At 40.2% G+C, this 27,719-nt stretch overlaps 2 protein-coding genes and 1 long non-coding RNA gene across 3 annotated transcripts; all 3 read right to left on the bottom strand.

Moving 5' to 3' along the window:
• Positions 1-11: 11 nt before the first annotated feature.
• On the bottom strand, positions 12-473 carry LOC145790515 (uncharacterized). The gene is made up of 2 exons (XR_014329289.1): positions 210-473; positions 12-168 (listed from the first exon to the last, which is right to left on the bottom strand). It is a non-coding gene; the product is annotated as an uncharacterized LOC145790515 (long non-coding RNA).
• A 16,909-nt stretch (positions 474-17,382) lies between these two features.
• On the bottom strand, positions 17,383-18,061 carry LOC114305761 (uncharacterized). Its single transcript, XM_028250892.2, has 2 exons — positions 17,972-18,061; positions 17,383-17,787 (listed from the first exon to the last, which is right to left on the bottom strand). Exons 1-2 carry the CDS (start codon positions 18,059-18,061, stop codon positions 17,383-17,385), a joined length of 495 nt encoding a protein of 164 aa, XP_028106693.2.
• Positions 18,062-21,075: 3,014 nt separating this feature from the next.
• On the bottom strand, positions 21,076-26,739 carry LOC145791292 (uncharacterized). The gene is made up of 2 exons (XM_082871637.1): positions 24,006-26,739; positions 21,076-23,963 (listed from the first exon to the last, which is right to left on the bottom strand). The coding sequence occupies exons 1-2, from the start codon at positions 26,737-26,739 to the stop codon at positions 21,076-21,078; spliced, it is 5,622 nt and encodes a 1,873-aa protein (XP_082727763.1).
• Between the last annotated feature and the right edge of the window lie 980 nt (positions 26,740-27,719).

Raw genomic sequence — 27,719 nt, 5'->3', positions numbered from 1 at the left:
GTGTTCGCGCCATATTCAAACCAACCAATCAGAAGGTGACACGTGACAGCAAGCTATAAAATAAGAGTCAGCCAATTAAGAGGAAACACATGGCAGGTTGTGGAAGAAACAAATGTAGACGCGGGATTTGAAACTGCTACTAGAGGGCAAGAGCTTGAAGAAATCAACCTTCTTCTGCTACTAGAGGGCAAGAGCTTGAAGAAATCAACCTTCTTTGGAGGGCTACGGGGAAGCAATTGAAGAGATCGTGAGGCTGAACTTCGATGGTTGCTGCGGATTCGAATAACACCTATAAATAGCCAAAGAGAAGGACAGAGAAACTCCCAAACAAATCATAAACTTATCAGTTTCTTGGTTTTCTCTGTTGCTCTGCGTTTTACTTTCCATAGGATTGGCGTTAACTTGGAATTTATATTTCTCTTTCGGTTGTTCACCTTCAAATTGCATAATTCGATCAATCATCATCTTATTTCTGTCTCAGTCTTTCCCTCACACTCTTCGCTTATGATTTTGTAATAGTTCTCTCAATTCATTAATTGGTTCTCACTTAAATACAAGCATTTAAGTCTTGTTCATTGAGGTAAGAACTTTTCATAGTCACTTGATTATTAATTTGGCTTAATTAATATCTGTAAGAATTTTTCAATCATTGTCGACACGTTTGAATTTACATTTTTAACTTTCGAATTGTCTAAAAGCCAACGTGCACCAATGTTGTCAATACAATTACCTATCGGCTATTACTGACTAGTAAGGTACTAGTTCAGAAGAAAAACGCGACAGCACAACTGTAATGTGGTATTGCTTATATCCTCGGCTTTGGATGCTTTCATTCTTAATAGAAAATATTGGTTGGAATTGTGAATACCCTTGTGCTCTATTTGATTCACTAGAGTGAGATGGAATGGTTATTCCTTGGGCTTCCTTACGGAATGATCATTCCATTACATTGGTGCATGATGATTTTATTTATAATCTATTTTTCATTATTTTTTTTAATGAACCAAATATGGAAATAGATATTTTGATAGAATGATCATTCTATTCCACTCTATTGTAGCGAACTTTATGGTATATCCGGTAGGTATTTTGTTCTTGGGTTAGAACTAGCTGATAAAACAATACAGCTCTTATTTTGTGAGTTCATGTTCTTGGGTTAGAACTAGTTGATAAAACAGTACAGCTCTTATTTTGTGAAGGGCAATGTTCACCTCGTCCCTCTTTCACTTGCATGAATGATTTGCTGCACCAAATTTCCAAATCTGCTTCAGCCTTATCAGTCTCATGACGTACCTGTGTGTGTGTGATTCTCTAATTTTTCGCTGTCTTTCACTTGCACCGTTGCACGGTTTGTTCTGTATTTTAGATCTATGTTTTTCTGTTGTTCTTTTGGCATGGAATGCAAACTGGATTTGTTTTTCTTTTCTTTTCTTGAGCCTTCTAGCTTGCTGTGGTTCATGTTTGCTTTTCATTAGTAAGCTAAAGCTTTAATGTTCTCTGATGATGCCAATACATAGTTGGCGTGTAATGTTAAAATTATTTGATATTGGATAATATTTTTAATAAATATATAATATTTGTAGTGATAAATCCGAGACGGTACCCGTACTAAGAGCAACTCTAACCACACTCTCTACTTTTCACTAGCTAAAGTACAAAAAAAGTACACTCTTTATTTTACTTAATTACTTTAGTTTTTGTGTTCTCCAACCACACTATTTATTTTAGCTAATCATTTAAACTAACTTAATTAATTTTTAAAATAAAAAAATACTAATTGTTGATATTTTACTAATATAAATTTGTAATAATAATAAATTTGTCCATACAAAATACAAAATAAGTTATTCCGTAATTAATCAAACAGAATTGAAAGAACATATAAAATTGCTACACACACACATATATATATATATATATATATATATATAATCCCAAATTCAAGACATAAATATACAAAAATCTAAAATATATACATACATAATCGTTTGGAGAGCCTCTGGGGCTCTTCAATTGTAACCACAAAAAAAATAGGATGGTGAAGTAATTAGCCCAATAGCTAACACATTGGAACTCAAAATTAGACTTACATTGACTGAAAAAACCTAACAAGTTTTGTTTAACTATCCCCTTGGAGATGCTCTGATACCAATATATACAATGCCAACTAAAAAATTGATATCTTATTACGAGATTGACAACTTCCATATGTAACAACATGCAAGCAAGTGAACTGTGAATGAGCCGAGAAAAATGTGGGTTAGGGAGGTTTGGAAAGAGGCAAGAAAACAAGAGTGTGATTACCAACCACAAAAGGAAGTCATGGTTCTTCTCTGTGTGTGCATCTTTGCAAATCTTTCAAGTTTCTTTGTGATTATGGAGCCTTCAACATAAATCATAATTGCACCGGAGTGATCAAAAGACGAATACATTTTTTAAACTCTATGTACAAATATACATGTATTTACAATATGATGATGTTTGAAGATTTGAATTTTGGTTAAAATAGTCAATAAAGACAAAAATGACTAAAATAATTAATAAAATAAAATGTCACATCTTACCTATTAATTAATTATTTTTTTTTATAACATTTAATTATAAAAAAATGCATAAATCATCTCAAATACAATTTCTTTTTCATCTTATAAAATAATTAAAAGGTAAAAAAAACAACTAGAATAGTCAAGTATTCAAACGAGGCCGATATAGAGATTATATATATACATAGAAAAAAAAATTAAATACTATAAAACAATTTGTAATAGAATGTTTTTTTTTTTTTTTTTTTTTGGGATGTAAAATAGAAATAGAATGCAAGATGTTATCGTACACACCTTCTTATGTAAGTTATTACATTTGTAGTGTTGATTATCACAAACGTCATAATTAAATTTTTTACAAGTTATAACTAAAGAAAAAGTTATAATCAAACACCACTTGGGATAAAATTAAAGAGCTCTTTGATTATAATCAAAATAATATCATAACCAATATCACAATGAGTCATAACTAATGTTATAATTTGTATAACCAAATCATAACTAATAACTTAATAAATCATAACCAAAAGGTCATAACTAGGGGGTGTGTACCATAGAATTTTCCTTACTTGGTTATTCATCAATTTGATATAGGGTTGGGTTTCCGTTTTAGGGTGTTGTTCTAACCTATAAGGCTCACCATAAGTCTCATTTCAATGATTTGAACTGTTTATTTTATAAAATTCTTCGTTTATATCCTTCACAAAAAACAAAAAATAAAGTTGATTCGATAATTGTAGCCTTCAATTTATTGCTTTTGTTATGAAAATAATGGTCTATTTTCAAAAACACACTTTTATTTATTTTTTTAGGATAAATTATAAATACAATCCTTAAGATTTGTTTAAAATACGAATTGCCCCACTTTGGTTGTAGAAATTATATTCTATCCTTTGAAATTTCTAATTTCATAACAAATAACCCATTTTATTAATAAATAACCAAGTCAATTAACCGTTGTTAATAATGTCAAAAATATATTTCAATTAATAATTTAGGTAATTTTATTATTGTATTAGGAATTTTGTTTTTTTAGTTAATTTTGTTAAATAAAAAGTTGTGACAAGAAGTATTTGTAATTTTTCAAATCACAAGGGACAATCAGTATTTTAAACAAACCTCGGGAAGTACATTTGTAATTTATCATTTTTTAAGACAAACGCCATAAATTGAACATATTACAATTATCCGATCGATTTAATTTTATTTGTAAATGATGTGTTTGGGATGTCATAAAAACACTACCCTTTTTTTTTGAATATATATTTTTTATATTTAGTGATTTTTTTTTTAAAATTATGTCAAATTTTTTTTTTTTCGAGTTTATCTTGTGTAGACAAATCTAAAACGTAAATCTTTTTTAAAAAATTCCCACAAAAAAAAGAAAAAGAAAAAGCCAAAAGAAAAAAAAAAAAAACATTCACTATCTTTTGCTTATTTTTATCTTCTCGCAAATTATTTTGAAATTTTTATTTTTATTTTTAATTTTTTTTGATTTATCTGATCAAGTTGAATTTAAAATTTTTGATTTTTTTGTTTAAAAAAAAATTCATCAAAGACGAGTATTAAAAAAAAAAAAAAAAAATCTCTAAATAAGTAAATCCCAACTTCCCAAGCCGCTGACGGAACTGAACCACATCGTCCAAATCAAAAATGGAATCAGAGAGTCCGTTGAGGAGGGGATACTATACTCTCCAACTTATTCAAAAAAAAAAAAAAGAAAAAAAAAAAAGAAAAGAAAAAAGACAACAAAATATATTTAAAATTTTAATTTTGTCAATTTAAATTATGATTCCTTAATTTTTTTTTCAATTTAAATTATTTGTCTATTTTATTAAGGAAAATCAATAAAAAAATAATCATTAAATTAAATATAAGTATACACAAAATATTTAAAATATCATTTTCATGTTTAAAGATTAAAATACTTATTTTTCTATCAATTTTACTCAATGTAAATAGATAAAAAATAATATAAATTGAAAATAAATAAAAAATTTAAGATTTAAATCTATAAAATAAAAAATTTATTTTGTTATAATTTTCAAAACCTATTTTTTTTTTATAAAAAATAATTAAAATTTCCCAACTTTATTGGCATTGAACTGACCATTTCATTTTAGGTCTTGTTTGGGAAGGTAGTTATTTTAGTTGATTATTTGATTTCTTAATAATTTTGGAATTTAGGTGAAAAGTTAAATTTTTTGTTTTTAAAAAAATAAAAATAAAAATACAAATACAAATACAAATACAAATAAAGATGTGATATGACTTAAAAGATATTAAAAATCAAAAAAAGTTACTTTTAACCTTTTGCCAAAAGAGGCAATTTGAAAACTTGATAAAAAACCAGTTTTTTGACTTTTTTATTTTTTTTACACAAAAAAGTCGAAAAATTCTATTTCCACACACCTAGTTAGCTTAGGGCACAAACTTAATGAAATATTAATTTAATGACAATTATATCATAGACATTCAACAACATTCATAATATTATACAAAAAATTCTTTGTACATATCTTTTAACAATAAAAGTATCTCAATATACACTTTTTGAGTTAAAAAATAAAAAATTCTAATTTTTCTATTGCTGTCACATTGTGGTGAAGTAGTTACTATTTTTTTAGGGATCCTAAAAGGCCCAACTTTTGCTGATAGATTCTTGTTTCTGTGGTTACAAATCTGTATGTTCATAATTTTATTTGTTCTAGATGTGTTTATGTTGCTTATTTTCTCCCTTCCATCATTTTAGTTCGTTCAATAAGGATTTGTAAATACTCCTCTTGGTGTCATATATTTATAAATACACATCAGTTTCAACATTTTGCCATTGTCATCATTGATGCCAATCAGAGTTCTTACTTATCATCTTGTAATTTTCTTGTTCTTCTTTTTTAGTAGAAGAATGTGGCAGTTGTTAAGAACCGCTATTATTTCAAGCTATTGTTCAACACGGGCTGTGAAATTTCTCTACTGGTCTATTGTTAACTAGGATAAAAATTATTAGAGTTTTCCATTCATTAAACTCATTTGATAAACCCAATCAATAAGGGTCTTCAATGATTTTCAATGGAGGTTTTCAATGAAGAAAATTTCACTGACTTTGATCTTCACTTTTGTGTGGGTGGAACTACAAATGTAGAAATAGGGTCTTAGAAAGTGCGTGGAAAGAAGGGTAAAGTATTGTGTGTACAATGGTTATGAGTGAAGGGTATAATTGTAACTTTAAGTGTGTGGAGTGATAAAATTAGTTAATAATCAAATTAATAGGTGTGTGTATTGAGAAAAGATATACACTGAGGCCTCGTTTGGGAATATGCTAATTTAGTAACTTTTTGGCTATTTGGCTAAAAAAGTAGGTAAAAAAACGTATATGTTTGGGATGACTTTTTAGCTAATTACGAAAAGATGTGCAAAACGTAGAGAGAAAAGAGAATCTTTAACTTTTTGGTATGAGTTGTTGGCTTTTTGGTTAAAAAGGTAACCTTTTGACTTTTTTGCTAAAAAGGTAAGTCCCCAAACGGGGCCTGAGTTAATTAAGTATGTGAAAATAGAATTTTTCAAAAAATTCATAAAAAAGCCAACTTTTTTAGCAAAAAAGTTAAAAAGTTAACTTTTTACCAACTTCTCAAAACACCACATAGGCCCCGTTTGATAGAACTGTGAGAAAGTGATTATAACTTATAATTTAACAGTTTATAGCTTATAACTGTGAACATAAGTTGATTTTTGACTTATAAATTAAGCTTCTCCTCCTCCATTCAAAGAATAAGTTGATTTTTAACTTACAAAAAGTTATAAGCTGTATTGTTAAGCTAAACCAAACGTATCAAAATAGCTTAAATTAAGTTAAAAGCTGAAATAAGTTAGAAATAAGCCCTACCAAACAAGGCCATAGTTGTGTTTAAAAATAAAGAGCTGATATGACTCAACCATTGTTGACACGTATGAATTTACATTTTTAACTTTCGAATTGTCAAAAAGCCAACATGTACCAATGTTGTCAATGCCATTACCTATCGGCTATTACTGACTAGTACGGTGCTAGTAGAAGAAAAACGCGACAGCACAACTGTGGCTTATTTTGGCAACATAGTTTTTAGTCACTTTTTTTTGTTAGTAGCAAAAGTTAAAAGTTGGTTTTTTTTGGTTTTTTTGTTCATTTGGGAAGTTGGTTTTTAGCCAACGGTGAAATTACAATTTTACCCCTCATGAGTCAAAATGTGTTACATAGGTGAAGTTGTAAATATTTTAAATAAATGGGGGTAGTTTAGTCATTTTATTATGATTTGACATCATAAACAAATATTAATCAAAAAAGTCAAAAGTCACTTTTTACCAACTTCCCAAATCATTTGTCTAAAAAAGCCAAAAGCTTGGTTAAAAGCCAAAAAGCCACTTTTTACCATCTTCCCAAAATAAGCCTGTAATATGGTATTGCCTATATTCTCGGCTTTGGATGCTTTCATTCTTAATAGAAAATATTGGCTGGAATTGTGAATACCCTTGTGCACTATTTGATTCACTGGAGTGTGATGGAATGATTATTCCTTGGGCTTCCTTACATAATGATCATTCCATTACATTGGTGCATGATGATTCTATTTATAATCTATTTTTCATTATTTTTTTTTTAATGAACCAAATATGGGAATAGACATTTTGACGGAATGATCATTCTATCCCACTCTATTGTAGCGAACTTTACGGTATATCCAATAGGTATTTTGTTCTTGGGTTAGAACTAGTTGATAAAACAATACAGCTCTTATTTTGTGAGTTCATGTTCTTGGGTTAGAACTAGTTGATAAAACAGTACAGCTTACTTTGTGAAGGGCAATGTTCACCTCTTTCCTCTTTCACTCGCATGAATGATTTGCTGCTCCAAATTTCCAAATCTGCTTAAGCCTTATCAGTCTCATGAGGTACCTGTGTGTGTGTGTGTGTGATTCTCTAATTTTTCTCCGTCTTTCACTTGCACCGTTGCACGGTTTGTTCTGTATTTTAGATCTATGTTTTTCTGTTGTTCTTTTGGCATGGATTGCAAACTGGATTTGTTTTTCTTTTCTTTTCTTGGGCCTTTTCTAGCTTGCTGTGGTTCATGTTTGCTTTTCATTAGTAAGCTAAAGCTTAATGTTCTCTAATGATGCCAATATATATATGAGAGGGTAATTTTTGGTGAAAATTGGGCCGAGCTATGAGATGGACTTTATGGCCCAAAGTATGAAGGACTGGGTAAAAAGGCCGAAAAGTTACTCCGTCCCAAGAGTGATAAAGTTACTCCGGCCCAGAAAAGTTGTTAAGTTACTTCGGTCTGGACAAACTTGGAGTTAGTCCGGTCTTCGAGTTAGTCCAGTCGCGACTTATTTTGGATAGATCGGTCAGGACCTTGCTACTCGGTAGCTCGGTCCCAACACACCATGGTTCATACAAGGGAGAACCGAGATAAGGTGTAACGAGAGACAGAACCGAACCAATGATAATACGGCTTATTTTGTGGCTCGGTATAGCCGTGGGTACTTCGGTCAAATGGTAGTTCGGCCATGGCAAAAACCATCCCACTTGATTTTTGCAGTGGGAGGGGGTGTAAAAGGATAAGCATTATCCTTTGAGAGTATGAATCTTAGGAGGACTCTGCATGGAGGAATAAAAGTCCTACTAGGATTGTGCCACTCGAAACCTATAAGAAGCTCACAAACATCACCTTGAAGGAGGTAACGCAACACATAATTTTGCTTTCTGAATACATTGAGCTCTGTCTATTTGTCAAGTTTGCTGACTTAGGCATCAGAGAGGTTTCCGGCACACACCCGCCGGCTAGCTCACGTTTGTGTTTTCAGGTGACAAAGCGACGTCGTACGGAGAAGCACGGACTTAGTCAACAGGATTATACGAGGAGAATTATTTCTTTCCCGTACAATTGGCACCGTCTGTGGGAATAACAGACAGAACAAAACCTCTTGATTAAAGCTTCTCCCCTTTACGATCAATGGCACACATTGAAGAATTGTCGCAGTCCGCCGTCGACGGGCTAACTCCAGATGGGGGCGCAAGGCGTGGAGGATTACCCTCTGTCCCTCCCATGGCGGACTTGGAGCCCCAGTGACATAACACTAGGAGGGATACTAGGGGGAGGCGAACTAACAGCCCCCGTCACTCTCGTTCGCAAAGTCCTGATAGGCAAAGACGGAGGATTGATCCTCAAGCTCTGGAAATCGCGTGAAAGAGCAAGATGAATTGATAAGAAAGATGGTGGCGGACATGGAGGCCTTGAAACGCCAGATGAAGAAAAAAGAAGTGGCGACAGGAGAGGGGCTTAAAAACAAGACGCCCCCTCGCCACTCAGAAAATCGTAGTAGGAATACTACACCCTCGCAAGGAGAGAGTAGAAGCCTCAGGACAGGCGACACTCAATCCTGGTCTTCCAGAACTCGTCACTCCAGGTCTAAGAGGACGAGATCTGAAAGATCATACACTGAAGGAAGCACGTATTGGCCCTCGCATTCGCACCAAACCAGATCTAGACAGACGGAATTACCCAGATCATCCGACTTACGAACCGTGCTCGAAGAGAAAGCATGATGCAAGGAGGATGCCAGGGCGCGGGATCCGCACAGAGTTTCTGCCTTACAGCGGTTGGCTCCTCGGACGCATGGAAGTGTCAGGGTTGGAATGCCAATACCGCGCCCTGACTACGAACCAACGGACAAGGCATTAGCAAGGCTACAGACTTCACCGTTTGTTCCGGCGATTGAAAATGCGCCCCTACCATCAGGCTTCCTTCAACCAAAATTCACTACATATGAAGGGAAGACGGATCCCTACTCACACTTGAGCCACTTTCGCCAAGTCATGGCTGTATACAGGCGAAACGAGGCCTTGATGTGCATACTCTTCCCATCAAGCCTTGGCGACCTAGGCTTGACTTGGTTCAAGAAACTTCCTGAGGGCAGCATAGCCTCTTGGGCGCAATTAGCAGAGGCCTTTGTAACAAGGTTCCGAACAAACACTAAAACCCCGGTGGAGATCGATCAGCTACTCTCCATCGACATGGGTGATAAAGAGACCCTAAGATCCTACAACAGTCGCTACTGGGAGACATTCAATCAGATTGGGGACTGCCCCACCAATCTCGCCATTGCACAGTATAAAAGAGGCCTTCCAGTTGGGAACAGACTAAGGGACTCGATCACCATGACGCCACCCCTCACTATGGAAGCCCTGATGGAAAGAGTGCATCAGCACATCAGGGTAGAAGAGGATGGCGCACGTACCAAAGCAAAATCTAGTGCCACCGCAATACCAGAAAAGAAAACCTCAGCGAAGGTCAATGCAGTAGATCGTCAGAGTAGAAACGGACGTGGCAGACGAGATAACGGAGAAGACCCGGATAAAAGATGGTTGAGAATCCGTACTGCCATAACCACGGTGTTCAAGAAACCGATATATCGGATTCTGAGCGAAATAAGAGATGAGCCTTTCATCAAGTGGCCAGCCAAGCTAGGAGAAGCTCAGAAGGACTATGACGAAAGGTCGCGGTGCACCTTCCACAAAGAAAAGGGACACCGCACGGAGAATTGCACACCATTGAGACAACACTTGGAAGAGTTGGTGGCAGCAGGCCACTTGGACAAGTACATTGAAGGAGGGACGCAGCCAGCCCCCCAGGACCAAAATAACCACCCTAACGGAATGCCAATTGACGCCCCGCCACAAGGCATTATCAATGTGATGCATGGAGTTTTTGAACCTGAGCGTGTATGCGAGCTCAGGGGATCAATCAAAAAGGCTGAGCACTTTAGAGAAGTGTTGAGTGCCCAACCTGCCTTCAAGAAGGGGAAGACAGAGGTAACAAACGTCATCTCTTTTTCAGATAAGGACTTGGATCGAATATACTGTCCTCACAATGATGCCCTAGTCGTCACTCTCCCAGTCAAGGATTTTGACGTCAAGCGGATTCTGATTGACCAGGGTAGTTCATGTGAAATCATGTACTACGAAACATTCAAACAATTAAAACTGCAAGACAAAGACTTGGCACCTGCCGTATCTCCCCTAATTGGATTCAACTCCATGCCAGAATGGCCTGTCGGCAAGATAATTCTTCCTGTCAGAGCAGGAAGCGTGACAAAACAAGTAGAGTTCTGGGTATTAAAGGTCCCTTCCACTTACAACATCATCTTGGGCAGAACATGGCTGCATGCCATGCGATCGGTGGCGTCATCCTACCACCAAGTAATGCGATTCCCCAACGACACCGGTATAATTGAAGAAGTTTATGGAGATCAGATCATGTCGAAGCAATGCTTCGTCACAGTAAATGGCAGCCGTGCTGCCAAAGTATATGTTCATTCGGTGGAAGAACCAAAGAGTAATGAACTATTCGCAGATGTCGGCAAAGCAGCGGATCAAAAAGCAGTGGAGGACTTGGTAGAGGTAAAAATAGATGAAAAGAACCCGGATAAGTTCTTTTTGCTCGGATCATCGTTGTCCAGCACTGAGAGATTAGAGGTCCTGGAATTTTTAACCTCTAATATCGAAGTGTTCGCCTGGACACCCTACGACATGCCAGGCATTGATCCAAACTTCATCTGTCACCAACTCAATGTCCACCCATCCGCCAGGCCAGTCATTCAGCGCACTCGCAGATCGGCACTTCACCATGCCGAAATAGTGGCCGAAAAAGTAGGTAACCTACTGGAGGCAGGAGCAATTAGAGAAGTGCACTACCCAAGATGGATCTCCAACACTGTTGTGGTACCAAAGAAGAATGGCAAGTGGCGCGTCTGCGTTGACTACAAAACAGTCAACAAGGCGTGCCCAAAAGACAGCTTTCCTCTACCACGGATAGATCAACTGGTGGACCTAACGGCGGGGCACAACCGACTTAGCTTTCTGGACGCATACAGAGGCTATCACCAAATCGCCATGCATGAACCAGAAAAGGAGGTCACATCTTTTACAACTCCAAGAGGACTATACTGCTACAAGGTCATGCCCTTTGGCCTAAAGAACGCAGGGGCAACATTCCAACGGATGGTCACCAAGATGTTTGAACCATTGTTAGGCAGAACAATGGAAGCTTACATCGACGACATGGTGGTCAAGAGCAAAGATGAGAATCAGAGAGTCCGTTGAGGACGGGATACTATACTCTCCAACTTATTCAAAAAAAAAAAAAAAAAAAAAAAAAAAAGAAAAGAAAAGAAAAGAAAAAAGACAACAAAATATATTTAAAATTTTAATTTTGTCAATTTAAATTATGATTCCTTAATTTTTTTTTCAATTTAAAGTATTTGTCTATTTTATTAAGTAAAATCAATAAAAAAATAATCATTAAATTAAATATAAGTATACACAAAATAATTAAAATATCATTTTCATGTTTAAAGATTAAAATACTTATTTTTCTATCAATTTTACTCAATGTGAATAGATAAAAAATAATATAGATTGAAAATAAATAAAAAATTTAAGATTTAAATCTATAAAATAAAAAATTTATTTTGTTATAATTTTCAAAACCTATTTTTTTTTTATAAAAAAAATATAATTAAAATTTCCCAACTTTATTGGCATTGAACTGACCATTTCATTTTAGGTCTTGTTTGGGAAGGTAGTTATTTTAGTTGGTTATTTGATTTTTTAATTATTTTGGAATTTAGGTGAAAAGTTAAATTTTTTGTTTTTAAAAAAATAAAAATAAAAATAAAAATAAAGAGGTGATATGACTTAAAAGATATTAAAAATAAAAAAAAATTGTTTTTAACCTTTTGCCAAAAGAGGTAATTTGGAAACTTGATAAAAAGCCAGCTTTTTGACTTTTTTATTTTTTTTACACAAAAAAGTCGGAAAATTTTATTTCCACACACCTAAGTTAGCTTAGGGCACAAACTTAATGAAATATTAATTTAATGACAATTATATTATAGACATTCAACAACATTCATAATATTATACAAAAAATTCTTTGTACATATCTTTTAACAATAAAAGTATCTCAATATACACTTTTTGAGTTAAAAAATAAAAAATTCTAATTTTTCTATTGTTGTCACATTGCTGGTGAAGTAGTTACTATTTTTTTAGGGATCCTAAAAGGCCCAACTTTTGCTGATAGATTCTTGTTTCTGTGGTTACAAATCTGTATGTTCATAATTTTATTTGTTCTAGATGTGTTTATGTTGCTTATTTTCTCCCTTCCATCATTTTAGTTCGTTTAATAAGGATTTGTAAATACTCCTCTTGGTGTCATATATTTATAAATACACATCAGTTTCAACATTTTGCCATTGTCATCATTGATGCCAATCAGAGTTCTTACTTATCATCTTGTAATTTTCTTGTTCTTCTTTTTTTAGTAGAAGCATGTGGCAGTTGTTAAAAACCGCTATTATTTCAAGCTATTGTTCAACATGGGCTGTGAAATTTCTCTACTGGTCTATTGTTAACTAGGATAAAAATTATTAGAGGTTTCCATTCATTAAACTCATTTCCAGCTCGATTTTTTGGATTTCATTATATTTGTTCTGCATTATTGTTGTGTTGTGTAATTGACATGCACACGGTACAACAAAAATGGAAAAAAAAAAAAAAAACATAAAAAAAGTAAAAGAAACTATTTCTGTAGGGTAAAAACCATTTCCTTCAATAAGGGTCTTCAATGATTTTCAATGGAGGTCTTCAATGAAGAAAATTTCACTGACTTGATCTTCACTTTTGTGTGGGTGGAACTACAAATGTAGAAATAGGGTCTTAGAAAGTGCGTGGAAAGAAGGGTAAAGTGTTGTGTGTACAATGGTTATGAGTGAAGGGTATAATTGTAATTTTAAGTGTGTGGAGTGAGAAAATTAGTTAATAATCAAATTAATAGGTGTGTATATTGAGAAAAGATATACACTGAGTTAATTAAGTGTGTGAAAATGAAATTTTTCAAAAAATTCATAAAAAAGCCAACTTTTTTTTAGCAAAAAAGTCAAAAAGTTAACTTTTTACCAACTTCTTAAAACACCACATAGGACCCGTTTGGTAGAACTGTGGGAAAGTGATTATAACTTATAACTTAATAGTTTATAGCTTATAACTGTGAATATAAGTTAATTTTTGACTTATAAATTAAGCTTCTCCTCCCCCACTCAAAGAATAAGTTGATTTTTTACTTACAAAAAGCTATAAGCTGTATTGTTAAGCTGAACCAAACATATCAAAATAGCTTAAATTAAGCTAAAAGCTGAAATAAGGTAGAAATAAGCCCTACCAAACAAGGCCATAGTTGTGTTTAAAAATAAAGAGGTGATATGACTCAATCATTGTTGACACGTATGAATTTACATTTTTAACTTTCGAATTGTCAAAAAGCCAATGTGTACCAATGTCGTCAATACCATTACCTATCGGCTATTACTGACTAGAAAGGTACTAGTTTAGAAGAAAAACGCGACAGCACAACTATAATATGGTATTGCCTATATTCTCGGCTTTGGATGCTTTCATTCTTAATAGAAAATATTGGCTGGAATTGTGAATACCCTTGTGCACTATTTGATTCACTGGAGTGTGATGGAATGGTTATTCCTTGGGCTTCCTTACAGAATGATCATTCCATTACATTGGTGCATGATGATTCTATTTATAATCTATTTTTCATTATTTTTTTTTTAATGAACCAAATATGGGAATAGACATTTTGACGGAATGATCATTCTATCCCACTCTATTGTAGCGAACTTTACGGTATATCCGGTAGGTATTTTGTTCTTGGGTTAGAACTAGTTGATAAAACAATACAGCTTTTATTTGGTGAGTTCATGTTCTTGGGTTAGAACTAGTTGATAAAACAGTACAGCTTACTTTGTGAAGGGCAATGTTCACCTCTTTCCTCTTTCACTCGCATGAATGATTTGCTGCTCCAAATTTCCAAATCTGCTTCAGCCTTATCAGTCTCATGAGGTACCTGTGTGTGTGTGATTCTCTAATTTTTCACCGTCTTTCACTTGCACCGTTGCACTTTTTGTTCTGTATTTTAGATCTATGTTTTTCTGTTGTTCTTTTGGCATGGATTGCAAACTGGATTTGTTTTTCTTTTCTTTTCTTGGGTGTGCGGGGGTGATTTCCGCACTATGAAGAAGGGTTGAACTTCGTGGATGAACAGCAGGCTTTGGGAATTGAAGATCTGCACAGAATAACAAACGGTGAGGCTACCCGACCGGGGTTTGGTCGGAAACCCCTCCGATGGTAAAGTCAGGGACTCTGGGAGAGGAAAAAGAGAGAAGAGAATACAAAGAGTGTATATGTGTTAAGTGTGTGGATTTCGGATCCCCTCAGAGCGAATAGTGTTCACCTTTTATAGGAGAAGGTTGTTTGTCGTTCAAGTCCTTCTCTCTCCGCCATCTGTCTAATGTGTCTCATTCGTGGTCGTCTCCTATTGGAGGAGGACGACCACTCCGCCTGACACTCAGGTGCAGGTCTGTTTTGTTTGTCTCATTAGCGGACATCTCTCATTGGAGGAGGACGACCACTCCGCCTGCCATTCAGATGCAGGTCTGTCATATATGCACCTTGTCCCTCTGTGCCTCCATGTCTCCACGTTCTGTTCATACAGAGGGGGAGGAGCAGGGTTGTTTGTCTTTTGTGGGCCCAAGAAAGGTCTTTAGTGAATTGGCCTCCTCTAAGTTGGTCTGCTCTAGAACGGTTGTCCAACCAGGAGGTCCAGCATGTTGCTCAACCCACTTCGGAGTGGTTCTGTCCATCCAGAAGGTCCACCATGTTGCTCGGCCCACTTTTGAGTGATGCTCGTACATTGGGCCGAACTCCTGTGATTGTCTTGCTTCGGCGCAAGTGTTGGCCATAGGTCTGAGGTCCGACCTAGCTCCATCTTGGAGTGAGTATTGCATTGGGCCTAGCACCAAGACTTGATTAATTTTCACCCACTTCATTTGCCCCCTGGCTTGCGCTTACGTTTGGCGAAGCGGAAGCCAATTCTGTCACCAACTTCGAAGTTTGGGTGAACACAACTTAATTTGAGCTCCATGAGCTGGATTAAAAATTATTGTTCGGTCTAACGCATGCGTCTGCCCAATGTTTTGTAGCTCGGTTGTGCCCCTAAACCAAATGTGTCATCACTAGCCTTGTAATTGTCTGGCTTGGTGCTCCTTCAGTCGGCTGAGCGTCGCTGCTTGACTTGAAAAAAATATATATATACATATATATATCCACAAAATTTTTTATTTTATTTTATTTTTTATTAAATATATATGTATACACGAAATTTATTTATTTATTTTTTTTATTTCTTATTTTTTACTATTATTATTATTTTATTTTATTTTATTTTTTTAAAAAAAAAAACATGTATAAATATATATATATTATATATATATATATATATTTTTTTTTGAGGATATATATATACATATATTCCTAAAGGTGGACAACTGGGCCGAACAATACCATTGCCATGCATGGTAATAACATGCAAAAATTATTTGCTGGGTACTTGGTATTGTTTTGCACTTGGTGAGATAGATGTGGGCCCTACAAACTTGATACTCCAAATCAAATTTTGCAAGTTTGCTTATGGGAATGTTTGGTAGGCCACGTACTGATCACTCTCTTGCACTAATTGTCTAACATGCTCCAATGAAAAAGTGAAGTTTTCTTTGTCTGCTCGGTCCCATTTAAGGAATGAAAAAATGATGCTCAATGCTTGGTCGGTCATGCTCCATCCTATCTTTTTGTTCGGTGGTCATCCCTTGTCATATCCAGCAGATTATTTCTTCCGTGGCCTTTGTTATTTAATCATCACAGAGTGTAACTTCCGTTTGTAGTTCGAAGTTGCCATGGCCTGTTCGGTCAGCCGAGGTCGTGCGCGGTACGAGCTTGGTCCATTGTTCATATCAAAACGTTGGGCCAATTTATGAGTCCCGTACACTTCAGCCCGGCTGGATTGTTGCTCGACTATGGGTTTGCCGTTGGTCGGCCTTAGAAGAACAACCCACCAAATTCGCAGCTCGGTCGCTAGCTTGATTCGTTGTCATCGACGAATGAGTTCGGTCGGTTGTCGTTACTCCGTAGCTTGGTTCGCACCAGCTTTCACGCTGCTCGGTGATCTCCAATTTATGCTCGATTCATTCTTGTTCTGTTGCCTTCGTTGTCATCAGATCGGTCGGCGCATCTACGACTTAGTTTGCTTATCTTCTTCGTACTAGGGAACTACTTCCTGAACTTGTTTGCTCGCTGGTTTGACAGAGTTGCCTAGTGAGGTTTCGGACACTCAACTTCCTTGCACGGCTCACCTGGAAAGTTCGGAGCTGGGTTAACTTCGCACTTATCGTTATTTCAAGTGCCCTATAGCTCGGTCTAAAATACTTCGGCCGACCCGTCCGTGAGCATCGCAGCTCGGTCGTCCATGATCTTGGCCTTGCCACCGAACCTCAAGCTCGGCCCTGACTAACGTCCTTACTCCGACTGTCGAGCCATCACGTGTCCACATTTGACTAGTTTGGGGGCTGTCAACATGACATAAAGGCAAGCCCATTTCAGAATTTGTTAATGAAAACAAGCAAACCCACTTTGTTTAATACTTTCTCCCTCTAGAATTTTGAATTTTCAGACCCATTTTTTCCATTCCCTTCCTACCTCACTTTTTGACTCCAGGAATAACAGGACCTATTTTCGGAAAGAAGAGTACTTTGTTTTTATTCTCACGCTTTCCTTCGTTGGGGCTTTAAAACAATTTAAAAAATCTGAGCTTGACCTCTAGTCCTCTTTCTATAAATCCCATACTTTTGTTGAGAAAGGTTGGAGCTTGCACCAACAACGTGGTCTCCTCACTTTCTCTTCATCCCATGAGGAAGGCAGATTTGACCTTAAGCATTTCTTCTTCATCTGGCTCACTCAAGGGTTCAGCCCAAGCAACTTTTATATTTGGCAGCTTTCCGAAGACATTCTTCTGAAGTTTCCTGTAAGCATTTTTAGCATCTCTTTTAGTTTCAAGTTCAAGAAAGGCAAAGCCACGATTACACTCAATGTTACTAGGATCGGCCATAACTGTAACTTGATCTATTTTCTCAATCCCAAACTCCTGCAACAGCTTACCAATATCTTCACTCTTCCACTTCTTGTTAATATTACCGAGAAAAATTGTGTCATTGCCCTCGACAGGTGTAGCGCTACATTGCTTTCCACAAATCTCAACTTTGGAAAATTTTGCTAATGCCTTCATAGCATCAGCAGCTGAAGCATACTGGACAAATGCAAAACCTTTATTCTTACCTATCTTATCATTCATCACCAAACCTTTATTTTGACAAATTTTATTTATTTATTTTTTTATTTAATCTTCTTCTTCTTTTTTTTTTTTTTTTTTCTTTTTTTTTTTTTTTTTTTTTTGCAACTCATAATTTTTCTCTTGGTTGCCACAGTAGGACTGCTTCATCGGAGAGGCTCGCCATCAAGTTCCCCTTGATTTTGGCACTGTAAGTCATAGAACCCATGTATTTCCTTTCCACCTTCACCATTACTTTTTCGGTTAAGTGTAACGTTGAGAGTCATTTAGCACACGGTTGCTCGGTCGGCCATTGTACCTCCAACCTTGCAAGTCATCCTTAGTGTAATTGTTTGGTGGAACGTCACACCTCCAATGGGTAAGTTTCGAAACCTAGTGGACACCTCGGCAGGAATGGATGAGTTCCGCCGAAGATATAACATTCCCAATGATGTCACATTGACATTGGCGGCGGTAGACGCAGATCGGTCGTGTACGAGAACCACAATGCCCTTCTCAATTGCCTCCGTCGTAGAGGGGGGTGTTAGGTTTCCGTTGAACCCTTTGTTGTGTCGATTCTTTTCTTATTTCGAACTTACACCAATGCAAATATCAATGAACACATTTAGAGTGGTAAACGGTGTCTCAGTTTTGAACGACCTCTTAGACTTGGACTTGGGTATTTGGGATATCCTTCATTGCTACTCCTTGTGTCGTAATAAAGGTGGTAAAACCTATTATGTCAAAGTTCGGTCGTTGGACCTCCAACTCGTTACTGAACTTCCTGATAATGACAAGCATTGCTCTGATTTCCTTCAAGTCGGAGGTAATTGGGAGTTTGCGGCCGAGGAGGTGGGCCGATCGAAGCGGGTTCCACGAGAGAACGGCCACCCAGGTCTTTATTTTAGCTTCCTTTTATCCATTCACTTATCGCCTGTGATTTTTTTGTTAAAGTGTTATCGTTCGTACTTGCAGGTTCAAAGAAGCTAAAAAGGAGGCCGGAGAAAGAGCATCCGAGGGATATCAAAGTTGCACTAAGGTACGAAGATCGGTCGGCCTCGCATTTGCTTAACTATGTGCGAACTTACAGACATGTCATCCAACGGAAACCCAAAGTAAACAACTTCGCGAGGGACTCACTTGAGATTGAAACCGAAGAACAAGTTGGCCATACTACCGGAGCTTCCTCTTCCGCTGTTGTTTGTTCATCAAGTGGATCACTCAGTAGAGGCTACTCTCCGTCGCCAGACTTAGCAAGCGAAATGGCTCGTCGCCAAAAGCTCAATCTTGATGCCTTAGTCTTTGGATCTGATGATGAGGACCTTCTAGCTGTTTCGACGGTCGACACACGAGTTTCTTCTCCACCGATTGAGAGGTCTAAGGGTGGACAAAAGCATGTTGTTATTCCTCTTCCTCCCGTTGCTACTCTTGCTCTTCCTGCTGATAGGGCCTCAAAGAGGAAGAGATCCAAAGGTAAAGAAGTTGCTGGGGGTTCTAATGAGCAGGGCTCAGTTGAAGAATGGGTGCCTCCCTTGGAGCATAATGGCCGAGCTATCACTACATCGGACAGCACAATCTACTCAAGCGACTTGGCCTTTGACTTATCAAAGACATTGCTGTTACCTTTGGATATGGCAGAGCAAAACATTTCAAGTGACGTGTTGATTAAGGGTTCGGTGCAGATGTTAACCGCAGTAAGTCTTCTTTTATGTCTTTGTCATTTACTTAAATTTGGTTGTTGAGAATATGACATTTTGGTTTGGTGCAGTGCATTCAGAGGATGCACATCATGGATGAAAGGCGACATCGTGAGGAGCAAGAGAAGGTTAAGACGATCAACATGTTGGCTGATGCTGATATGTCCTTGAAGGCGGCCGGAGAGGATATAAAGAAGATGGAAGATGCAAAAAAGAAGGCCGAAGCACTAATGTTCATGGCCGAGCGGAGGGCTGTAGATGCCGATGCTGCTTTGAAGTCTTTAAAGGCTAATTATCAAAGGATGGTGGACGAGGCCGAACAGAGGGGCTATGACGAGGCCGAAAAGACCTATTCAGAGGAGATTTTGAAGCTGAGGGACAAGATCTTTACTAAGGGTTGGACTGGGGCTCTGCGTGCTGCTAAAGTGGAAGAGGCTTCTCCTCTTTATGATATTGACGATATCCCCGTCCCTTCGAAGACCGCTGCAAGGGTTAGGATGAGAAGGCCTCGCCAAGGTGGAGCTACGGATGTTGATCCTTCTGGTCTTTCTCCTTTCCTGCCAAGCTCTTCCTTGGTTAGACAGACTGTCAATCCTACAGAAGAGGAGCACCACGAGGATGGGCACTACGAGGAGGAGCAACGCGAGGAGTAAGTTGTTAGGTTGCCTCAAGTTTTGCTTTTACTTCTGCTTTAGTAGTTCTTTTGTAATGAAACTTGGAAGTTAATGAAGTATCTTCAAGTTTTGCTTTAGCGTTCGGTTGGATAAGCTATGATACAAACCGAGCTCCCTTTTGTAATGAAGTACCTTCTACATTTGCCAAGTGTTGAATTTGCAACTTGTACTTTTTTATTTATCTTGGAGTTCGGTCGGGTGGACCTCTTCTTTTGTAAGGCCGAACTCTTTTTTGTAATTGAAGTTTCACTTCAATGCACTCGTTCTTTTATTTTCTTTTATTTTCGCAAGTGTTGAACTGCTTATCTTCAATTTTTGCTTATATGTCATGTTTGCCCCCGGCCGAGCAGAGGCTCTGTGGCCTAGCAGGCTGTCTGTTCGGTCTGATCAGGCTTCGTGCCTTAGAAAAAATTGAGTAAGTTTGTCGATGCCCCCAGCCGAGCATGAGCTTTGTGGCTCGGAAGATTGTCTGTTCGGTCAGACCATGCTTTATGCCTTCGTAGAGAAAAAATTCTGAAAGTTTTTTATCATGTTGGTCGGCCGCCACCTGTCCTGGTCAAGTTTTGGCGTGATTTAACCCTTCGTAGAGTGTAATTCTGCCCGTCTTCGAGCGCGAATTGTGAATTTGGACCGTGCTTTAAGTAACGATACTTGGCACAAATTCCACCAAGTTATACCCCTTGGCACCCCGCTCCAACCAAAGGGTTGAGCATCCGGGATTGGCTTGAGTTAAGACCCGTGGCCAATTTGCTCCACCGAGCATAAATGTACAACACAAGTAAATAAGGACAAACTATAAAACAAATTTTCATTCATTGATATTTAGTAACTTTTGATTACATTAAGGCATGTTCTGAGAAATACATTACTGTAAGTACTTCATCCTAGGAATCATATCACTGGAAGTACTTCTTTAGGTTGGCGACGTTCCATGGTCTAGGGATTGCCTTCCCTGATAAGTCAGCCAGATAGTATGCGCCATTGCCAAGTGCCGAAGTAACCTTGTAGGGCCCCTCCCAGTTAGCACCGAGTTTCCCTTCTCCAGGAACTTTCTTGTGATCCATTACCTTCCTGAGTACCAAGTCACCTGGTAGGAATAGCCTTGGACGCACATTCTTGTTGAAGCTCTTAGTGAGTTGCTGCTGGTAGGCCGCCAACCGAATAAGGGCAGCTTCCCTACGTTCTTCGGCCATGTCCAGAGCCTGGGCGATGGCTTCATCATTGTCTGCTGGCTCAAAGATCTCAGAACGGATGGTAGGAAGGCCAACCTCTAAAGGGATGACTGCTTCTATCCCATAGGTAAGAGAGTAAGGTGTCTCACCGGTTGACCGACGAGGAGTAGTTCGGTAAGCCCAGAGGACATTCGGTATCTCCTCCACCCATTTGCCCTTGGCTTTTTCAAGACGCTTTTTTAGCCCATCAATGATCGTCTTATTAGACGCTTCAGCTTGGCCATTGCCCTGTGGGTAGGCCGGAGTGGAGTTTCGGAACTCTATCTTCAAGTCAGCGCAAAATCTTCTGAAGATCTTGCCATCAAATTGTGTACCGTTGTCAGAGAGAAGGACTCTGGGAATGCCAAATCGAGTCACAACATTGCGCCAAACAAACCTCTTAGTGTCTGCTTCTTTGATCTTGCATAAGGCCTCCACCTCCACCCACTTGGTGAAGTAGTCAGTTGCAGCGATGAAAAACCTTCTATTCCCAGTTCCCCTAGCTAATGGTCCGACAATGTCTAAGCCCCACTGAGCGAATGGCCAAGGACTGGTGAGGGGGGTTAGAGCTTTGGCTGGCTGGTGAATGAGAGGAGCAAACTTTTGACACTTGTCGCACTTGCGGACATACTGTTGGGCCTCCTTTTGCATGCGCGGCCACCAATACCCGTGTGTCAGGGCTCGGTGTGCCAGGGACCGACCACCGGTGTGGCTCCCACAGATTCCGTCATGGATCTCATAAAGCACATCCTCCACCAGACTTGGATGAACACAGAGTAGATAAGGGCCCATGTAGGACTTCTTGTAAAGCTTACCAGATGGGGAGACCCAAAATCGAGCAGCTCTATGCCTTGTCCTGTGCGCTTCTTTTTTGTCCTCAGGAAGGGTGCCATTCTTCAAGAAGGCCAGGAGTGGGTCCATCCAACTTGGGCCCAAATCTGTGCAGAGGACCATTTCGACTAGTTGAATACTTGGTTGGGGTACATATTCCACCCATATTTTGCGGGCGTCTTTGGAGTCGACCGAGGAACCTAGGCAAGCTAAAGCATCAGCATGACCATTTCCCTCGCGGCCAATCTTCTCGACTCTGATAGCTTGGAACTTTCTGATAAAATTTTTGGCCTGTTCTGCATAGGTGGCCATCCGTTCATCGCGAGCCTCGTAAACTCCAGAGAGTTGGTTGACCACTAATTGGGAGTCACTAAAGACGAGTAGCTCCTCCGCGTTGAAGTGTTCGGCACTTCGCAAGCCAGCTAATAGAGCTTCATACTCTGCTTCATTATTAGAAGCTTTCCAGCCCAACCGAATGGCTTGCTCCCACATGAATCCTTCAGGAGAAATAAGGACAACTCCTGCCCCAGAGCCTTTTTGGTTAGAAGAACCGTCCACAAACAGCTTCCATACGTCTCCAACAAAAAGCTTCCATGCTTCGGCTGGGGATTGCCCTTTATGCTGGGCAGTCATAGTGACCAAAGCAGAGCTCCCTTCGGAGGGGACAGCCGGCCCCGGGGTGAATTCTGCAACAAAGTCTGCCAGAACTTGAGCTTTGATTGCTGTTCGAGGTTGGAACTTGATATCGAACTCTCCAAGCTCCACCGCCCACTTTGCTGTTCGGCCTGAGAAATTTGCTCGACTGAACACAGACTTGAGGGGGAATTCAGTGAGGACGTTGATGGTATGTCCTTGAAAGTAATGAACAAGCTTCCTAGAGGCAATTAATAGTGCATATGCCAATTTCTCCAATGGCAAGTATCTAGTTTCGGCATCAAGGAGTGTCTTGCTAACGTAATACACTGGTTTTTGCTCCTTCCCATCCTCTCTGACTAGCACTGCACTGACAGCATGATCAGAAACAGCCAAGTAAAGGAAAAGCTCTTCGTTGGCGACAGGTGTTGATAGAAGGGGAGGAGAGGACAAATACTTCTTCAAATCTTCTAGCGCTTCGGAGCACTGACTTCCCCACTCAAAACTGGTTTTCTTCCTTAGAAGTTGGAAGAAGGGCTTCATCCGATCAGATGACCGACTGATGAAACGGTTAAGTGCTGCAGCCATACCAGCGAGTTTCTGGAGTTCTTTAGCCTTTGTAGGTGCTTCAAGGTCTTGGAGGGCTTTGATTTGGTCGGGGTTGGCTTCAATGCCCCGCCTAGTCACCATATACCCCAAGAACTTCCCTGATCCCACTCCAAAGGCACATTTTGAGGCGTTCAATCGAAGCTTGTGAGTCTTCAGAATTCCAAACACTTGCTCAAGGTCCCTTAGATGGTGCTCGGCCAACTTGCTTTTGACGACCATGTCATCAATGTATGCTTCCATGGTTTTACCAAGCTGGTCCTTGAACATTTTGGTGACCATTCGTTGGTAGGTCGCACCAGCATTTTTCAAGCCGAAGGGCATCACTTTGTAGCAGTAAATGCCTCTAGGGCTGATGAAAGCCGTTTTCTCTTGGTCAGGACCGAACATAGGGATCTGGTGGTAGCCACTATAGGCGTCTAGAAAGCTCATGCGCTCATGTCCAGCCGTTGCGTCAACAAGTTGATCTATTCGTGGAAGGGGGAAGCTATCCTTGGGGCAAGCTTTGTTAAGGCTAGTGAAATCAACGCAGACTCTCCATTTGCCATTCTTCTTTTTCACCACGACGGTGTTGGACAGCCACTTTGGGTACTGCACTTCTCGAATGACTCCAGCAGCCAAAAGTTTGTCCACCTCTTCGATCACTGCATCGGTGTGTTGCGTGGATGATCGTCTACTCTTCTGAATAACCGGCCGCGCTCCTAGTTGGACGTTGAGTCGATGACATGCATAGCTGGGGTCCAACCCAGGAGTGTCATAGGCCGACCAGGCGAACACTTCGATGTTTTTACGAAGTAGAGCCAGTAATTGCTCTTTCTCTCCAACAGTGAGGGAAGTGCCGAGCAGGAAGAACTTATTTGGGTTTCCTTCTTCTACCAAGACCGTCTCTAGGTCCTCCACCATCTTCTCAGTCGGCACTCCGCCGACGTCTTCCAAAACCGGCTGGTCAGGTACTTCTACCATCTGTACTTGGTCGCAGACTTGTTTGGTTTTCATGGCGGCAATGAAGCAGTGTTTGGCTGCCACTTGGTCTCCACGAATCTCCTCTACTCCATACTTGGTTGGAAAGCGAACGAGTTGGTGATAGGTGGAAGGAACTGCCTCCATCTGGTGAATCCAAGGTCGGCCGAGGATGGCATTGTAGGGAGATGGGGTGTTTACCACCAAGAAGTCAACAGAGACCACCTTGGACTTAGCTATGACAGGCAGAGTTATTCGGCCGAGCGGCCATTCTGTTTGCGAGTTGAAGCCAACTAAAGGGGAGGTGGCAGGTGTCAGGTGTTGCTCACTGAGGCCGAGCTTCTTGAAAAGTTCATAATACATGATGTCTGCGGCACTTCCTTGGTCAATCAAGACTCGCTTCACATCGAACTTGTTGGCCACACCAACTGTAACGATGAGGGCATCGGTGTGGGGGTACTGGATTCTCTCTAGGTCCTTTTCAGTGAACACGACGTTAAACCGGGAAGGTCTGGCTTCTGTCTTGGACTTTTTAGGAGGAGGTCCTACCGACATTACCTGTCGAATGTGGGTGGCACGTTGGATTTCTCCTCGAATTATGTTTTCTCTTTCAGGGTCAGTCATTCCATGGATAACGTTGATGACCAACCTCGGGGCATGGTTTTCTTCAGGAGGGGCTTGGTCGAGTCCCTGCTTTTCCCTCGTCTTATCAACGTCTATCCATTGTTGGAGGTGTCCTGCCGTAACTAAGTCCTCCAAGTGTTGTTTGAGAGCTCTGCAATTTTGCGTCTTGTGTCCCTTCTCTCGATGATAGGTGCAACGCAGTGTCTGATTGCGCCGAGCAGGGTCTCCAGGCATCTTTGCTGGCCAGACAAAGAAGGCTTCCCCTTTAAGTTTCTCGACGAGCCTGTATATTGGCTCTTTGAAGACGGTGGTGATGCCTTCATAAGACTTGGCCCTTTCCTCTTCGTTTTCTGCTGTGGAACGGTTCCTTTGGCCATAGTTCTTGCGTTGCTCATCCCTCCTTGGCTGCTCAGTCTTAGGCGGTCTGACTTCTTCTTCAGCAACCGCAACATGTACTGAAGCAGCGTCATCTTCCACGCGAGCTTGTTGCTCTATTCGAGCTCTCAAATCCTTCATGGTGGAGGCAGGTCGTTTCGTCAACGACTGTCTTAGCTTGTGTGAAGGAGGTAGGCCTTGCTTGAAGTATAGCACGGCTAATTGTTCACTGCAAACATTTTCCTCCAAGTCACCATACTCCTCCCAATACCGTCGCGCGTACTGGCGTAGGGTCTCTTTCCTGTCCTTTCGGATGTTGAACAAAGTATCTAACTGCTTTGGGACTCTGCTGTTGGAGACAAATCGGGCTAAGAACGCCTCCGAGAGCTGCGTCCAGCCATAAATCGAGCCATTGGGGAGTTTGTCAAACCATCGGAGGCCAAGTTCTCCAAGGCTAGAGGGGAAGACTTTGCACATGAGTGCGTCGTTACGGTTCCAGAGGGACATCATTTGGCGGTAATGGCTGATGTGGGTCAGAGGGTCCGTCTTCCCATCATAGAGAATGAATTTCGGCGGGCTATACTTCCGTGGAGGTTCTACAGCTTCTACCTCTGGGGAGAAGGGGGTGGACACCAACCGGTCTAGAGCACGACGCTCTTGTTGGTGTATGGACCGGTCTAACTGGTCCCTTTCCCTACTGAGCCGGCGGTCCTCCTCCCTATCTCCTCGACGTTCTCCTTCCCTGCATAGCCGTCGTGCCTCTTCTCTGTTATCGTTCAGCCAACTTCTCAAATCGTGCGGCCGCTCGTCGTGGCGACAATGAAAGGTTCCAGATAGGCGGCTGACAGTCCTTTGCCTTTTACGAGAATTCCCTCGCGGGTTATTTTTAAGGTTATTCGTCCTACTGCTGGCCCCTTCACTATGCACCGAAATCGGCCGGCTACGCCCTCTATGAGCAGGGCCACGGCTGGAGTGCTCCTTGTAAGGCGGCGGAGGAGTATGTCTCCTTTGCGATGGTCCACCAACAAATTTTCTTGGCTCCGCTGGGGTCGCCATGAACTTCAACAATTGGGTACGAAGCTCAGTGATCTCCAAACCCATTGAGTCAATGATGCGGTCACGGTGGTCTTTCTCAACAAAAAAACGTTGAGACGACTCAACAGCAATGACACGGCGTCGCTCCGCCGCGTTGGGTGTCTGATCGTCGTGGTCCATAGGGTCATCGTGCGCTGAAGGGAATGCCAGACCCTTATCTCTGGTTCTCTCCGTCATTGGAGTCCTCTCTGCTAGCCCAGAGTGGGGTGTGTCTTCGATTCCCATCGCCGGAGTTCGTCACGAAGTAAACAGTGGTTTTCCCACAGACGGCGCCAATTGTGCGGGGGTGATTTCCGCACTATGAAGAAGGGTTGAACTTCGTGGATGAACAGCAGGCTTTGGGAATTGAAGATCTGCACAGAATAACAAACGGTGAGGCTACCCGACCGGGGTTTGGTCGGAAACCCCTCCGATGGTAAAGTCAGGGACTCTGGGAGAGGAAAAAGAGAGAAGAGAATACAAAGAGTGTATATGTGTTAAGTGTGTGGATTTCGGATCCCCTCAGAGCGAATAGTGTTCACCTTTTATAGGAGAAGGTTGTTTGTCGTTCAAGTCCTTCTCTCTCCGCCATCTGTCCAATGTGTCTCATTCGTGGTCGTCTCCTATTGGAGGAGGACGACCACTCCGCCTGACACTCAGGTGCAGGTCTGTTTTGTTTGTCTCATTAGCGGACATCTCTCATTGGAGGAGGACGACCACTCCGCCTGCCATTCAGATGCAGGTCTGTCATATATGCACCTTGTCCCTCTGCGCCTCCATGTCTCCACGTTCTGTTCATACAGAGGGGGAGGAGCAGGGTTGTTTGTCTTTTGTGGGCCCAAGAAAGGTCTTTAGTGAATTGGCCTCCTCTAAGTTGGTCTGCTCTAGAACGGTTGTCCAACCAGGAGGTCCAGCATGTTGCTCAACCCACTTCGGAGTGGTTCTGTCCATCCAGAAGGTCCACCATGTTGCTCGGCCCACTTTTGAGTGATGCTCGTACATTGGGCCGAACTCCTGTGATTGTCTTGCTTCGGCGCAAGTGTTGGCCATAGGTCTGAGGTCCGACCTAGCTCCATCTTGGAGTGAGTATTGCATTGGGCCTAGCACCAAGACTTGATTAATTTTCACCCACTTCATTGGGCCTTTCTAGCTTGGTGTGCTTCATGTTTGCTTTTCCTTAGTAAGCTAAAGCTTAATGTTCTCTGATGATGCCAATATATAGTTGG

This window comes from Camellia sinensis, chromosome 5 (genome assembly GCF_055761805.1).
Source record: "Camellia sinensis isolate YWXY chromosome 5, ASM5576180v1, whole genome shotgun sequence".
Taxonomy (NCBI): Eukaryota; Viridiplantae; Streptophyta; class Magnoliopsida; order Ericales; family Theaceae; genus Camellia; species Camellia sinensis.
This window is presented reverse-complemented; position numbering and strand designations above follow the sequence as displayed.

Bases quoted from the DNA above. Each gene is read 5' to 3' on its own strand.
- LOC114305761 (XM_028250892.2), bottom strand. From the start codon at position 18,061: ATGGTGAAGGTGGAAAGGAAATACATGGGTTCTATGACTTACAGTGCC. The intron at 17,788-17,971 runs GTCCTACTGTGG...GCATTTGTCCAG, and splicing joins CGAGCCTCTCCGATGAAGCA to TATGCTTCAGCTGCTGATGC.
- LOC145791292 (XM_082871637.1), bottom strand. From the start codon at position 26,739: ATGGGAATCGAAGACACACCCCACTCTGGGCTAGCAGAGAGGACTCCA. The intron at 23,964-24,005 runs GCAAATGGAGAG...GCCTTAACAAAG, and splicing joins CGTGGTGAAAAAGAAGAATG to CTTGCCCCAAGGATAGCTTC.